The sequence below is a fragment of the Balaenoptera physalus genome, assembly GCF_965194825.1.
Source record: "Balaenoptera physalus genome assembly, chromosome: 2".
NCBI lineage: Eukaryota > Metazoa > Chordata > Mammalia > Artiodactyla > Balaenopteridae > Balaenoptera > Balaenoptera physalus.
In genome coordinates this window covers 130021854-130039277 of record NC_138883.1, presented here as the reverse complement: position 1 = coordinate 130039277, position 17424 = coordinate 130021854, and the positions used below count along the sequence as shown (strand labels likewise).

Here is a 17424-nt window from a genome sequence, read left to right as displayed (position 1 = left end):
TGTAGCTCAGACTAAACTGAGGAGGAAACACCCTATTTTTTTTTTTTTTTTTTTTTTTTTTTAAATTAATTAATTAATTAATTTATTTATTTATTTATGGATGGCTGTGTTGGGTCTTCGTTTCTGTGCGAGGGCTTTCTCTAGTTGTGGCAAGCGGGGGCCACTCTTCATCGCGGTGCGCGGGCCTCTCACTATCGCGGCCTCTCTTGTTGCGGAGCACAGGCTCCAGACGCGCAGGCTCAGTAATTGTGGCTCACGGGCCCAGCTGCTCCGCGGCATGTGGGATCTTCCCAGACCAGGGCTTGAACCCGTGTGCCCTGCACCGGCAGGCAGATTCTCAACCACTGCGCCACCAGGGAAGCCCCCGAAACACCCTATTTTTATTAGTGACAGCTCATGGGAGTGAGACAAGGAAAAGCTTGGTTTCATTATTTTTCATTTTCTTTGATTTCTTTGTTTCCCCCTTTCATTCTTTTCAGTAAATATAATTTAGCTTGAAAGATTCTAAATGCCCAATAGATTTAGGAAGAATTTAATGAAAGTCTGTTTTAGTCTTCAGTCCCAGTCTTTTTTTTATTCTCTGTCTCTTACCGAAGCTTACAGACCCTCCCTGGGTAAACTTAACACCTTTTCAGTCTTTGTTCTTAAAGAATATTTGGTCTTATTCTTTCCTGGCCTCTACCTCAGGACAGCTCAGGTTGCTCTTAAAAGAGTAGATTTAGGTTTTCTCTTAGTATCAAAAATGTAAAAAGCATCTTTCATTTCCAAATAATGTTACATTTTTATTCAATGCCTATCGGATAACAGAATTTTCAACATGCAGTACTTTTCACTAACTGAACTTATTTGCTAACAATAAGAAATATTTTAAGAAGCCAAGTTTAAGGAAATCTCATTTTTTATTTGTGCATGATTTTCTCTTGTGTTCCAGATCTGGACTTTCTGTCTCCAATCTCGTTACCCAGAAGTCTCCTGGAACTGCTGCACTGCCCCTTGGGGCACTGTCACCGGTGTAGTGAGCCCATGTTTACGATTGTCTACCCCAAGCTATTTCCCTTGAGAGAGACACCAATGGCAGGGCTGCACCAGGGGTAATCATTCCTAAGTGGACTCCAGGGCTTACACCTGGGCGAGGGGTGGGAACGTGGGGAAGGGTGGAGGACACACATAAAAGTGTTGGTAACTCAGCAGCTTTAAAGGGGCATAGAATGTTTCCTGCCATACAGGTAAATGAAACAAACGCACATTTTCAATATCACAAGAAAACTGGATTTCTCTTTATTACATTTTTGGTCTTATACAGAACGGTTTTATTGTATATGTTATTTAGAGTAGCTCATTCTTTGTAGGAGTGTTTTCCTATTCACAATAGTCTTTAGGCAATAAGGAATGTAAGAACAAAATATTTGTTATATAATGGGTCCAGCCCAGCTCTTCTATTTAATTCGCATTGCTAACTGAAAGTGTGTGGCTGAGCATTGTGTGTGTGTGTTTCTGTTTTGAATTTCTAACCCTTCCAAATAGCATTCTCTTGCCACTGTCTATTTCTTGGCACAGTGCCTTGAATTTGCTAAGAATGTTAACTAAGTAAAAACCCCCATTCTGGTAGTTTAAAAAAAGAATATCAGACAATTAAAAATAGGACATGAAATGAAAAATCCCCCATTAGCACAGTCTCAGCTTATAGATTTTCTAAATTTAGAATCTTCTGAGTTCACATTTTTCAAAGATGAAAAAAAATACTATAATACCTCACTTATCCATCAAATGTGGTATTTTGGGTTAGTACATTTTTCAGGATAACTTGTTACCCCTATTCAGTCCTAGAAGCGTTTCCTTTATAATCATTTTTGTAGAATGAGAGCAAGCGTGGGCAGGGTGCTGAACCTCTCAGAGCCTCAAAATGGAGAGAGAACAGCCTGCTGGGCAGGGCCATCTAAGGATTAGCAGATGATGAAGGCAAACACTTGGCACATAATGGGTGCTCGGCAAATGGTAGTTACCTTTCCCATCTCTCTACCCACTCCTTCCCAAAACTGCATTTGTCTTTTTCTTACCCTGAATAATCCTATTTTGCTATACTTTCAGTTCCTGTTTCAACTTTCTGTATTTTTAATGTTTCCTGCTTTACTGTGCCTGCCTACAGAAGCCCTCCTCCAAAACTTGCTTATCTGCTACTTCTGATCAGAGGTGATCAGATCACCAAATTTAGTAAAATTCCATTTTAAATTAGAGTTGAAAGGACTGAGTCAGGATTTGAGTATGTTACTACATGAATAAAATTAACTAATGAAATAGGCACATCTATGAGGAGCAGTAGGGAATATCGGTCAAGTGCACAGGCCCTGATTCTGACTTCTCCCCTGGGAGACCTTGGACAAATTATTTAACATCTCTGAGCTTCATCTTTTCATCAATAAAATGAGCATAGTAATAATATCTATTTAATAAGGTCATTGTGAGGATTAAATGAGATCATTTATGTAAAGAGCCCAAGATGGTGCCTGGTATGTAATAAATATTAAGTGACTTAACTATGATCTCTTTTTGTAGCTCAAAGACTTCTAAAAATTTATTTTATGTATGTCTTTAGCAAATGATCTTCATATTAGTAAGATATCATCATAGGAAAATCTTCCATTAAACTATAGTAAAATCCTTCTGCATTGTTATTGCACAGTTTCCTATAGAAGACATTTTCTTACTAAAAATATGAAAATGAAAACAATTCAGTATGATAAGGATGCTCTGTTAGTAGCTGATAAAATTCTAAATACCTGTTTGAAAAGATAAACTTTCTTTCTATCATGGTAATTAATTTGTGCAAATAAAGTAGATCCCTTAAATGAAGTCATTTTTGTGTTCTTTATATGAAATTTGGGAAACTTGTTCGATAAGTATTTGCATATTTACTGCTACTTATTTCTCTGCTTAAACCTAGAAATTCAGTGTGAATATCTTATATTGCTTTAGAACATAAAATATAATAGTGTTAGTTTAATAAAATGAGTGTATCAAATACATAGGACTTAGGTAATGCCCTTTTGTTAAGAAAAGCCAGAAGTGCCCATGTTTATAGCAAAAAATGAAATACCAAGATACAAACATGGCTTTCTGTGGTGAGTTAATGCTAAGATCTGAAACTGAGAATTTGTGTCTTTCATTTGGTCCACCGGACTTTGCTCCTTCCCACGTTGCTATGGAGATTGTGTTAAAAGCTTTGACTTTAGTTTCTACCGTAGTTTTTAAAGTACTTTCTTTTGTAATTGACAACCGAATACTTGAATCTCAATAGCTTATTGCTAAAAATAAAATCAATATTTTTAATATCATAAACTCTAAAAGGTCTTGATAATATTATTTTTAAGTTTTCTAATATATTCTGTTCGGTGTTCATTGCTTCTTATAAAATAATACATTGTATCAGCCAATATCTAAATTAATGTGGACATCTGGCATTATTTTAAAAGAATATATTGAATATTCTTCTAAAATACCAAGTCCCATACGAGTGTTAGTTCCAACTTAAATTTAATACAGAGTCAATTAAAAAGAAATTACAGTATTTTGCATAAATAGTAAATAACCAAATCTTCAAATATCTGTAGAAGAGAATAATGGCTAGTATGTTCATAACTTTTGATCCTGATAGGCATAGCAAATTTTCATTCCCCCAAATTACTGTTCATTTATTAAAATGGAGAATGTCAACTCATAGGATTATTTACTAGTATAACAACATGTGTCTGGCTTTTCCCACACATGAATGCGTCTCATAAGTTTTGTATTTCCCAATAGGAAGTCAGGCTACCCAAGGTTTTTCAAGGGTATTTTACGAGTTTCCTAGGGATACCTCAACAAAATACCACAAAACTGGGTGACTTACAGAGCTTCTACAGATATTGTCTCAGATCTCTGAAGGCTAGAAGTCTGAAATCAAGATGTGGCAGGATTGGTTCCTTCTGAGGGCTGTGATGGAAGGATCTAATCCTTGCAGATGGCCATCATCTCCCTTCTTCTCTTCACATCATCTTATCTCTATGTGTGTCTATCTCAGTGTCCAAATTTCCCTTGTTTATAAGAACACCAGTGACATTTCATTAGGGCCCTCCCTAATGACCTCATCTTAACTAATTACACTGGCACTGACCCTGTTTCCAAATAAGGTTACTGTATTACTCTGCTAGGGCTACCATAACAAAATACCATAGGCTGGGTGACGTAAACAACAGAAATTTAATTTCTTACAGTTCTGGAAGCTGGAAGTCTGAAATCAGGGTGCATGTGGTTAGGTTGTGCTGAGGGCTGTCTTCCTGATTTGAAGATAGCTGCTTTCTTGCTGCCTCAAGTGGCAGAGAACACGAGCACACATGTGCACAAGCTCTCCAGTGTCTCTTCTTATAAGGGCACTAATCCTATCATGAGGGCCCCACCTTCATGAACTCATCTAAACCTAATATCTCCAAAAGGCCCCATCTCCAAATACCATCACATTGGAGATTAGGGCTTAAAATATGAATTGGTGGCAGGATGGGGGGACACAATTCAGTCCATAGCAGTCACATTCTGGGGTTCTGGGGATTAGGACTATAACATGAATTGGGGGGGGGATACAGTTCAACCCGTAACAGTCTGTCCTCCAAAAATCCATGTCCTTCTCAGATGCAAAATAAATTCACTCCATCCCAACACCCCCCAAATCCTAACCCATTCCAGCATCAACTCTTAAGTTCAAAATGTCATCTTAAGTGTCTAAATCAGGTATGGATAAAACTCAAGTATAACTCGCCTTGGGACAAAACTCCTCTCCATCTGTGAACCTGTAAAACCAGACTGGTTATCTGCTTTCAATATATAATGGTGGGACAGGCATAAGATAGACATTCCCTTTACGGAAAGGAGAGCAAGATGTCATGAGTTTCAAACAAGTCCAAAACTTAAAAGGGCAAATTCCATTAGATTTTAATGCTTGAGAATAATCCTCTGGCTAGATGCTCTGTCCTTTAGGCCCACTGGGGTGGTGGCCCCACCTCCTCAGCCCTCAGTGGGGCCCTGCTGTCTAAAACCAAGGAAGTTGCCTCATCCTCTGGAATTGAGGAGGTGGCCCCATCCCCGGGGTTATTCTTCCCTTTACTTGATAGCTTGTTTCCTGCCTGTAGAATCCCAGAAGGCTGACAGCATGTCTTCACCCTGTCCCATCTCTGTCCTCTTTAGTCCAACCTGTCAGCCTTTCTGCTGAAATGGTTGACTGGATCCACAAGTCACATGCCTAATCTCTTTAGAAAAGGTCGTCCAGCCACACCCTTGGTGTTCTCTCCAGAACATGCTTTCTCATTTTTTACAATGTAGATAGCCTGAGAATTTTCCATATCTTCAAGTTCTGGTTCCTTTTTGCTGAACAATTCCCTCAATTTATCTCCCTCCTCTCACATGTTACTGTAAGCAGCAAAGAGAAACCAGGCCATGCCTTCAATGCTTTGCTTAGAAACCTCCTCAGCTAAATATAGGCATACCCATCTTTTTGTGCTTCATTTTATTTCACTTCACAGATATTGCACTTTTTACAAACTGAAGGTTTGTGGTAACCCTGTGTCAAGAAAATCTATTGGTACCATTTCTCCAACAGCATTTGCTCACTTCCTGTCTCTGTGTCACCTTTTGGTAATTCTCACAATGCTTCAAACTTTTTCATTATTATTATACTTGTTATGGGGATCTGTGATCAGTAATCTTTGATGTTACTACTACAGTTCACTGAAGGCGCAGATGATGGTTAGCATGTTTAGCAATAAATTATTTTTAAATTAAGGCATATACATTTTTTTTAGACGTAATTCTATTGCATACTTAATAGACTACAATATAGTGTAAGTATAACTTTTATATGTACTGGGAAACCAAAAACTTTGTGTGACTTGCTTTATTGCTGTATTTGCTTTATTGCGGCGGTTTGGAATTAAGCCTGCAATATCTCTGAGGTCTGCCTGTATCCAAGTTTATCACTCACAAGTTCTATTTTCCATCCAACAGAACACAATTCAGTCTAGTCCTCTGTGCTTTATAACAAAGATCATCTTTCTTTCATTTTCCAATAACACATTCCTCATTTTTGTCTGAGACCTCACCAGAAACACCTTTAACACTCCTATTTCCAGCAACATTCTGTTCATGACAATATGTGTATTCTCTAAGACAATAGAAGCTTTTTCTATAGCTTTCCTCTTTCCTATGTAAACCCTCACCAGATATCCTTTAACATCTATATTTCTACCAACAGTATCTTCAAGGCAGAACTCTTCTAGCCTCTGCTACTTAATTTCAAAGCCACATCTAGATTTTTAAATATTTGTTACAGCAGCACCTCTTACCAGTAGCTGAATTTGTATTAGTTAGCAGTCTCCAGAGAAACAAAACATATATCTACATCTATATCTGTAAATAATAAATATAGACAGAGATTGATTTTAAGGAATTGGCTCACATGATTGGGGAGCTGGCAAGTCCAAAACCACAGGGCAGGCTGACAGGCTGGAAGTTCAGAAAAGAGTTGATATTGCAGTCTTGAGTCTAAATTTCACAGGGCAACAGGCTAGAAACTCAGGGTTTTTAAGTTGCTGTTTTAAGGAAAAGTCCTTCTACTTTTTTGCTCTAAAGGCCTCCAACTGATTGGATGAGGTCCACCTTGTGGAGCGTAATCTGCTTTACTCAAAGTCTACTGATTTAAATGTCAGTCCCATCTAAAAAATACCTTCACAGCAGCATCTAAACTGATATTTGACCAAACAACTGGATACCATGGCCTAGCCAAGTTGACACATAAAATTAACCATCACAGACATTCAAAAGGTCTCAAATCACCAGGATGTTTTGAGACAGAAATTGCCAATGGCCCAGAATCGCAGTGTTCCTTCCCATATCGCTTGGGTTAAGTTTGGGCCGTAGCAGATGTTAACAGTGTATGCTCAGGTGTTGGTGTGGTGACATCTCTGCTTTTGTACAGTGAGGCCCTGGGCTGGAATGAAAGAATTCATAGGCTTTAGGGGTCAGGAGACCCAGCTGGAAGTTGAGCTGTGTTACTTAGTACTGTAAGATAGGTACCATTATTAGATTGAACTGTGTGAATCATATGCCTTCCATGTGGTTCAACCTAATATAACCCCCATGTTACAGGAGTAGGAGGGTGTGGAACTGAGGGATAGGAAGATCAGAAACTGGGCCAAGCCCTCATAGCAGAGCTGGGATTTGATCCATAGCAAGTCTGGCTCCAAATCCATGTTTTAGACACTATGCTGTAATTAGCTACTGAGTGAATCACTACATATGAAGAAATTTTGAAATGGTGCTCATAAATATAAAATGAAAATAAGCTCTAATATTCTGAACAAGATACTTTTGAAATATGTATGTGTGTATACATATACATATATGTGTGTGTGCACTAAAGAAATCCAGAAGGATGTAGATCTAACTCTAAACTGTGGTTACCTTGGAAGGGAGGAATGTAGGGTTATGGAGTAGTCAGGTGGGGACTTTAATTTTCAATTCTATATACTACAGAATCATTTGAATATTTTCAATAAGGATGTATTTTTATAAATATACAAAATAACAATTAAAAAATGGTATGTATCTAAAGGGACTTTAAAAAATCCTTTGCTTAAAGCTTTATATAGGTTAAAAAAGAAAAGGAAAGGTTCTTGGAGCAATTTTTTTTTAAGTTTAGGTAAAAATGTTTTTAAACAGGTTACACAGTGATATCCAATTTTTGTCAGCTATGGGTATATATATATAAATATATACATATATGTACACACATATACATATATAGTCTTTTACACATATATATATATAGTGTTGGCCAACAAAGTTTGTTTGGGTTTTTCCGTAACATCTTATGGAAAAAACCTGAGCAAACTTTTTGGCCAACCCAAAAGTTTAAATTGTTAAATACATAGAAAACGTCTTGAAGGCTCACTAAAGTAACAGTAGTTTTCTTTGAGTAGTGTTGAATTTTTACAACAAACTGGTGTCGCTTTAAAAATTAAAAATAATGTTTAATTATTAAAACATTAGTAGACCAGTGGTTTCTTTTCTACTTATTTATTTGGGGGGGAGACAAAGTAAATCTGTTCAAGTCATACGTTATCATCAAAGCAAAATTAGGAAATAGAATTCTGCAAAAGGAAATTGTATCAAATGGAAGTACTGCCACTGGAAATGACAACTGTTAATATTTTAGGCTAAAGTAGAATATCTCTTAGTTGACTTAGATATTCAACTCTTAGTTGAATATCTCCTAACTGAGGCTCCAGATTCTTGATGCTTCCTTTTCCTTTTTTTTTTTTTTTTAATTGGGGTAAGAACATTTAACTTGAGATCTACCTTCTTAACAAATTTTTAAGTGCACAGTATAGTATTAACTGTAGGCACTATATTGTACAGCAGCTCTCTAGAACTTACTCATCTTGCATAACTGAAACTATACCCATTGAACACAACTCCCATTTCTCCCTCCCTGCAGTCCCTGGAAACTCACCATTCTACTCTCTGCTTCTGAGTTTGACTATTTTAGATATCTCATGTAAGTGGAATCATGCAGTATTTGTCCTGTGACTGGCTTATTTCCCGTACCATAATGTCTTCCAGGTTCATCCATGGTGTTGCAAATGGCAGGGTTTCCCTTTTTTAAGGCTGAATAATATTCCATTGTATGTACATACCACATTTTTTAATCTATTCATCAGTCGATAAACATTTAGCTTGTTGCCATATTTTGGATATTGTGAATAATGCTGCAGTGAACATGGGAGTGCAGATATTTCTTTGAGACCCTGATTTCAGTTCTTTTGGATATATACTCAGAACTGGGATTGCTGGATATGATCATTCTATTTTTAATTTTTTGAGGAATTATTTTGCGTAGTGGCTGCACCATTTTACATTCCCACCAACATATGTAAGGATTCCAATTTCTCTTCACCCTTGCCAACACTTATTTTTTTGTTTGTCTGTTTTTTTAGAGCAGCCATCCTAACAGGTGTGAGGTGATATCTCATTGTGGTTTTGATTTGCATTTCCCTGATGATTAGTGATGTTGAGAACCTTTTCATATACCTGTTGGCCATCTGTATGTCTTCTTTGGAGAAATGTCTATTTAAATCCTTTACCCATTTTAAAATCAGATTGTTTGGGTTTTTTTGCTATTGAATGATAGGAATTTCTTATATATTTTAGATATTAACCCATGATCAAATACAAGGATTGCAAATATTGTCTTCCATTCTGTAAGTTATGTTTTGCTTTTGTTGATGGTTTACTTTGCTGCTTAGAAGCTTAGTTTGATGTAGTCCCACATGCCTATTTTTGTTTTGTTGCTTGTGGTTTTGGTGCCATAGCCAAGAAATCATTGCCAAGACTGATGTCAAGTAGCTTGTCCACTGTGTTTTCTTCTAGGGGTTTTATAGTTTCAGGTCTTATGTTTACGTTTTTAATTCATTTAGAGTTGATTTTTTTGTGTATGGTGTAGGATAAGGGTCCACTTTCATTCTTTTGCATGTGGATATCCAGTTTTCCCACACTATTTGTTGAAGAGATTGTCCTTTTCCCATTGTATATGCTTGGCTTCCTTGTGGAAGATCAGTTAGCTGCATATGTGTGGGTTTATTTCTAGCCTGTCTATTCTGTTCCATTGGTCTATATATCTGTCTTTATGCCAGTACCATACTGTTTTGATTACTGTAGCTTTGTGTTATATTTTGAAATCAGGAAACATGATGCCTTCAGCTTTGTTCTTTTTTCTCAAGATTTGTTGGACTATTCAGGATCTTTTGTGGGACCATATGAATTTTAGGATTTTTTTTTCTATTTCCATTTTTAAAAAGCCATTGGAGTTATTTCCAAATAGCTCAGAATAATGCATCCACTCAATTATTGATTTATCCACTCAGTTAGCAGACATACATTGAGCATCTACTGTGAGCAGGGCACTGTGGTAGTGATGACAGCATGGCTTCAGTCGGCTGCTTTGAAGCTCAGATTTACAGAGCTTGGTTCTTTCAGGAATGCTCCATGGTCTTTTAAGCCAGAGTAATTACATGAGAGGACCAGATGTCTGAGTAACTGTTGTGCCTTGCGATAGAGACCCATTTGTTAGAGAACGTGCAGAACTGTCTTTGTCTTATTACTTCCCTTTGTCTGTTATAACAACTTAATACTCCTTCCTCCCACTCACTAGTAGTTTATTTTAAAATAATATCTACTATCTAATACTTATATGGTTAAATCACTTATCACTTATGAAATGTCACATTTCCTTACCCTTGCTTTTTGTGGGTATTACTTTCTTTTACTTTTTTTTTTAACATCTTTATTGGAGTATAATTGCTTTACAGTGTTGTGTTAGTTTCTGCTGTATAACAAAGTGAATCATCTATATGCATATGTATATCCCCATGTCCCCTCCCTCTTGTGTCTCCCTCCCACCCTCCTTATCCCACCCCACTAGGTGGTTGCAAAGCACTGAGCTGATCTCCCTGTGCTATGCAGCTGCTTCCCACTAGCTATTTTACATTTGGTAGTGTATATATGTCAATGCTACTCTCTTACTTCATCCCAGCTTACCCTTCCCCCTCCCCGTGTCCTCAAGTACATTCTTTATGTCTGTGTCTTTTTTCTTTTTTTTTTTTTTTAATTTTTATTTATTTATTTATTTATGGCTGTGTCGCGTCTTCGTCTCTGTGCGAGGGCCCTCTCTAGTTGCGGCAAGCAGGGGCCACTCTTCATCGCGGTGCGCGGGCCTCTCACTGTCGTGGCCTCTCGTTGCGGAGCACAGGCTCCAGACGCGCAGGCTCAGCAATTGTGGCTCACAGGCCCAGTCGCCCTGCGGCATGTGGGATCTTCCCAGAGCAGGGCTCGAACCCGTATCCCCTGCATTGGCAGGCAGACTCTCAACCACTGCGCCACCAGGGAAGCCCAATGTCTGTGTCTTTATTCCTGTCTTGCCCCTAGGTTCATTAGAACCATTTTTTTTTTTTGGATTCCATATATATGTGTTAGCATACGGTATTTGTTTTTCTCTTTCTGACTTACTTCACTCTGTATGACACTCTCTAGATCCATCCACGTCTCAACAAATGACTCAATTTCGTTCCTTTTTATGGCTGAGTAGTATTCCATTGTATATATGTACCACAACTTCTTTATCCATTCGTCTGTCGATGGGCATTTGGGTTGCTTCCATGACCTGGCTATTGTAAATAGTGCTGCAATGAACATTGGGATGCATGTGTCTTTTTTGAATTACGGTTTTCTCAGTATATGCCCAGTAGTGGGATTGCTGGGTCGTATAATAGTTCTATTTTTAGTTTTTTAAGGAACCTCCATACTGTTCTCCATAGTGGCTGTACCAATTTACAGTCCCACCAACAGTGCAAGAGGGTTCCCTTTTCTCCACACCCTCTCCCGCTTTTATTGTTTGTAGATTTTTTGATGATGGCCATTCTGACCGGTGTGAGGTGATACCTCATTGTAGTTTTGATTTGCATTTCTCTAATAATTAGTGATGTTGAGCATCTTTACATGTGTTTGTTGGCAATCTGTATATCTTCTTTGGAGAAATGCCTACTTAGGTCTTCTGCCCATTTTTGAATTGGGTTGTTTGTTTTCTTGATATTGAGCTACATGAGCTACTTGTATATTTTGGAGATTAATCTTTTGTCAGTTGCTTCATTTGCAAATATTTTCTCCCATTCTGAGGGTTGTCTTTTCGTCTTGTTTATGGTTTCCTTTGCTGTGCAAAAGCTCTTAAGTTTCATTAGGTCCCATTTGTTTATTTTTTCTTATTTCCATTTCTCTAGGAGGTGGGTCAAAAAGGATCTTGCTGTGATTTATGTCATAGAGTGTTCTGCCTATATTTTCCTATAAGAGTTTTATACTGTCTGGCCTTACATTTAGGTCTTTAATCCATTTTGAGTTTATTTTTGTGTATGGTGTTAGGTAATGTTCTAATTTCATTCTTTTAAATGTAGCTGTCCAGTTTTCCCAGCACCACTTATTGAAGAGGCTGTCTTTTCTCCATTGTATATTCTTGCCTCCTTTATCAAAGATAAGGTGACCATATGTGCGTGGGTTTATCTCTGGGCTTTCTATCCTGTTCCATTGATCTATATTTCTGTTTTTGTGCCAGTACCATACTGTCTTGATTACTGTAGCTTTGTAGTATAGTCTGAAGTCTGGGACCCTGATTCCTCCAGCTCCGTTTTTCTTTCTCAAGATTGTTTTGCCTATTCGGGGTCTTTTGTGTTTCCATACAAATTGTGAAATTTTTTGTTCTAGTTCTGTGAAAAATGTCATTGGTAGTTTGACAGGGATTGCATTGAATCTGTAGATTGTTTTGAGTAGTATAGTCATTTTCACAATGTTGATTCTTCCAATCCAAGAACATAGTATATCGCTCCATCTGTTTGTATCATCTTTAATTTCTTTCATCAGTGTCATATACTTTTCTGCATACAGTTTTTTGGCTCCTTAGGTATTTTATTCTTTTTGTTTCAGTGGTAAATGGGAGTGTTTCCTTAATGTCTCTTTCAGATTTTTCATCATTAGTGTATAGGAATGCAAGAGATTTCTGTGCATTAATTTTGTATTCTGCTACTCTACCAAATTCACTGATTAGCTCTAGTAGTTTTCTGGTAGTATCTTTAGAATTCTGTATGTATAGTATCATGTCATCTGCAAACAGTGACAGTTTTACTTCTTCTTTTCTGACTTGGATTCCTTTTTCTTCTCTGATTGCTGTGGCTGAAACTTCCAAAACTTGGAAGTGGGCAACCTTGTCTTGTTCCTGATCTTAGAGGAAGTGGTTTCAGTTTTTCACCATTGAGAACGATGTTGGCTGTGGGTTTGTCATATATGGCCTTTATTATGTTGAGGTAGGTTCCCTCTATGCCTACTTTCTGGAGAGTTTTTATCATAAATAGGTGTTGAATTCTGTCAAAAGCTTATTCTGCATCTATTGAGATTATCATATGGTTTTTATCCTTCAGTTTGTTGATATGGTGTATCACATTGATTGATTTGCGTATATTGAAGAATCCTTGCATTCCTGGGATAAACCCCACTTGATCATCGTGTATGATCCTTTTAATGTGCTGTTGGATTCTGTTTGCTAGTATTTTCTTGAGGATTTTTGCATCTATGTTTATCAGAGAGATTGGCCTGTAGTTCTCTTTTTTTGTGACATCTTTGTCTGGTTTTGGTATCAGGGTGATGGTGGCCTCGTAGAATGAGTTTGGGTGTGTTCCTCCCTCTGCTATATTTTGGAAGAGTTTGAGAAGGATAGGTGTTAGCTCTTCTCTAAATGTTTGATAGAATTCACCTGTGAAGCCATCTGGTCCTGGGCTTTTGTTTGTTGGAAGATTTTAAATCACAGTTTCAATTTCAATGCTTGTGATTGGTCTGTTTATATTTTCTATTTCTTCCTGGGTCAGTCTCAGAAGATTGTGCTTTTCTAAGAATTTGTCCATTTCTTCCAGGTTGTCCATTTTATTGGCCTAGTTGCTTGTAGTAATCTTTCATGATCCTTTGTATTTCTGCAGTGTCAGTTGTTACTTCTCCTTTTTCATTTCTAATTCTATTGCTTTGAGTCTTCTCCCTGTTTTTCTTGATGAGTCTGGCTAATGGTTTATCAATTTTGTTTATCTTCTCAAAGAAACAGCTCTTAGTTTTATTGATCTTTGCTATTGTTTCTTTCATTCTTTGTCATTTATTTCTAATCTGATCTTTATGATTTCTTTTCTTCTGCTAACTTTGCGGTTTTTTTGTTCTTCTTTCACTAACTGTAAGGTTAGGTTATTTATTTGAGATGTTTCTTGTTTCTTGAGGTAGTATTGTATTGCTATAAACTTCCCTCTTAGAACTGCTTTTGCTGCATCCCATAGGTTTTGGGTCATCGTGTTTTCATTGTCATTTGTTTCTAGGTATTTTTTGATTTCCTCTTTGATTTCTTCAGTGATCTCTTGGTTATTTAGTAGCATATTGTTTAACCTCCATGTGTTTGTATTTTTTACAGTTTTTTTTTCCTGTAATTGATATCTAGTCTCATAGCATTGTGGTCGAAAAGATAGTTGATATGATTTCAATATTCTTAAATTTACCAGGGCTTGATTTGTTACCCAATATATGGTCTATCCTGGAGAATGTTCCATGAGCACTTGAGAAGAAAGTGTATTCTGTTGTTTTTGGATGGAATGCCTTATAATTATCAATTCAGTCCATCTTGCTTAATGTGTCATTTAAAGCTTGTGTTTCCTTATTTATTTTCATTTTGGATGATCTGTCCATTGGTGAAAGTGGGGTGTTAAAGTCCCCTACCATTATTGTTTTACTGTTGATTTCCCCTTTTATGGCTGTTAACATTTGCCTTATGTATTGAGGTGCTCCTATGTCAGGTGCATAAATATTTACAGTTGTTATATCTTCTTGGATTGATCCCTTGATCATTATGTAGTGTCCTTCTTTGTCTCTAGTAATAGTCTTTATTTTAAAGTCTATTTTGTCTGATATGAGAATTGCTACTCCAGCTTTCTTTGGATTTCCATTTGGATTGAATATCTTTCTCCATCCCCTCACTTTCAGTCTGTATGTGTCCCTAGGTCTGAAGTGGGTCTCTTGTAGATAGCATATGTATGGGTCTTGTTTTTGTATCCATTCAGCCAGTCTCTGTCTTTTGGTTGGAGCATTTAACCCATTTACATTTAAGGTAATTATCGATATGTATGTTCCTATTACCATTTTCTTAATTGTTTTGGGTTTGTTATTGTAGGTCTTTTCCTTCTCTTGTATTTCCTACCTAGAGAAGTTCCTTTAGCATTTGTTATAAAGCTGGTTTGGTGGTGCTGAATTTTCTTAGCTTTTGCTTGTCTGTAAAGGTTATAATTTCTCCATTGGATCTGAATGAGATCCTTGCTTGGTAGAGTAATCTTGGTTGTAGGTTTTTCCCTTTCATCACTTTAAATATGTCCTGCCACTCCCTTCTGGCTTGCAGAGTTTCTCCTGGAAAATGAGCTGTTAACCTTATGGAGATTCCCTTGTATGTTATTTGTTGCTTTTCCCTTGCTGCTTTCAATATTTTTTCTTTGTATTTAATTTTTGATAGTTTGATTAATATGCGTCTCAGCGTGTTTCTCTTTAGGTTTATCCTGTATGGTACTCTCTGTGCTTTCTGGACTTGATTGACTATTTCCTTTCCCATATTAGGCAAGCTTTTGAACATAATCTCTTCAAATATTTTCTCAGACCCTTTCTTTTTCTCTTCTTCTTCTGGGACCCCTATAATTCGAATGTTGGTGTGTTTAATGTTGTCCCAGAGGTCTCTGAGACTGTCCTCAATTCTTTTCATTCTTTTTTCTTTATTCTTCTCCCTGGCAGTTATTTCCACCATTTTATCTTCCAGCTCACTTATCAGTTGTTGTGCCTCAGTTATTCTGTTATTGATTCCTTCTAGAGTATTTTTAATTTCAGTAATTGTGTTGTTCATCACTGTTTGTTTGCTGTTTAGTTCTTCTAGATCCTCGTTAAATGTTTCTTGTATTTTCTCCATTCTGTTTCCAAGATTTTGAATCATCTTTACTATCATTACTCTGAATTCTTTTTCAGGTACGTTGTGTATTTCATCTTCATTTATTTGGTCTTGTAGGTTTTTACCTTGCTCCTTCGTCTGTAACAAATTGTTTGGTCATTTCATTTTTTTTTTTTTTGGATGGGTGGTGCTGTATTCCTGTCTTACTGGTTGTTTGGCCTGATACGTCCAGCACTGGCGTTTGCAGGCAGTTGGATAGAGCTAGGTCTTAGTGCTGAGATGAGGACCTCCGGGAGGCCTCACTCTGATTGATATTCCCTGGGTTCTAAGGTTCTCTGTTAGTCCAGAAGTTTGGACTCTGAGCTCCCACCACAGGAGCTCAGGCCTGACCTCCAGCTTGGGAACCAAGATCCCACAAGCCAGTCACTGAGGGTTCCTCCCGTCCCCTTAGGTGTCCATGGTCCCCCACCGGTGCCTGGTAGGTGCCCTAGTTGTGTCGGTATTACTTTCTTCTGTGAAACCAGTTGACATCAGTAATACTGACATTAATTGCTTACTTATGTTTGGGTTTTTTTTTCTTTCAGCAGAAACCTATTTGTTGGCACCAACTTAAGGTAACTTATGAAATTTTGCACGGGTAAAATATTCTTCAACAAATTTAAGTAAATTGTTCTTAACTTTTTCTTTCTCATTGTATCACTAAACAATCATGTACTGACCATCTGCTGGTGCCAAACTCTCTACTAGGTATTAGGGGTTCAATTATGACCAAACCACCTGATACTTCTCTTCCCATACATATCTCACCCCTAAAGTTCTAGGGCATGGGCAGATCTAGTAGAGAAGCATGTATATATTGAAGTCTTTGGTTCTGCACACAGAATCTTCCCATGAGAGACAGTCATTAAACATAAATGTAACAAGAAATACCATATGTTATTAGATGATTCTCACATAATCCTCTTACATGTTAATATGTTCACAGGCTTGGGATTTCATCTGATTGATTCTTTCTAATATTATTTTTCTTCTGGCTTGAATTTCTGTATGAGTCAAGAATATGCTTTTTGTTTCTAATCAGAAAATAGGTTTATAAAGAAAACACATTTCTTATGATTTTTGTGGGCTCCAATATATGCAACAACATTGTGATTTTTTTCTTAAAAATAATGGTATTTCTTTATTCTAAAACTAAGCTGAAATTCTCTTTCTTCTGCCTTGCCTATAAGTATGCTCAGAGATTCTAAAACAACAAATGTCATGTCTGATGTTCTTTGTAGAATTTATCAGCATCTTTTTCCTAATTCTAGAGTTTATTGCTTAGCTAAAAGTTTCTCCCCTGAAACTATGTCTCTGGATCCACAGTTCTGTAATTTTTTTAAAGGACCTAACCAACACAAATGCATTGTTAAGGCAGTAGACCTGTTGATGTACTTGTAACAACTTAGATCGTTAATGAAGCAAGCAGATACAGTATGCTCTTAGATGAGTTTCCCAAAAGTAAATAAGTACACATATTACTCAGCCATTGAAAAGAATGAAATAATGCCATTTGCAGCAACATGGATGGACCTAGAGATTGTCATACTGAGTGAAGTAAGTCAGACAGAGAAAGAGAAATATTGTATTATATCGCTTACATGTAGAATCTGAAAAGAAATGATACAAATGAACTTATATACAAAACACAAACAGACTCACAGACTTAGAGAAGGAACTTATGGTTACCACTGGGGAAGGGATAGTTAGGGAGTTTGGGATTGACATGTACACACTGCTATATTTAAAATGGATAACCAACAGGGACCTACTGTAAAGCACAGGGACCTCTGCTCAATATTATTTAA

General features: G+C 37.1%; 1 protein-coding gene across 5 annotated transcripts in view; it reads left to right on the top strand.

Moving 5' to 3' along the window:
* Positions 1-17424, top strand: part of LRRC28 (leucine rich repeat containing 28) — a 164896-nt gene that overhangs the window by 132658 nt on the left and 14814 nt on the right. For 4 of the 5 annotated variants that reach the window (XM_082448470.1, XM_082448471.1, XM_082448468.1 and 1 more), the window contains one exon: positions 932-1091. The exons of the other annotated variant lie outside the window; for it this stretch is intronic. In XM_082448470.1, coding sequence (XP_082304596.1) covers positions 932-1091 — 160 coding nt within the window. The remainder of the gene's footprint in view (positions 1-931; positions 1092-17424) is intronic. 5 annotated transcript variants of the gene reach the window in all.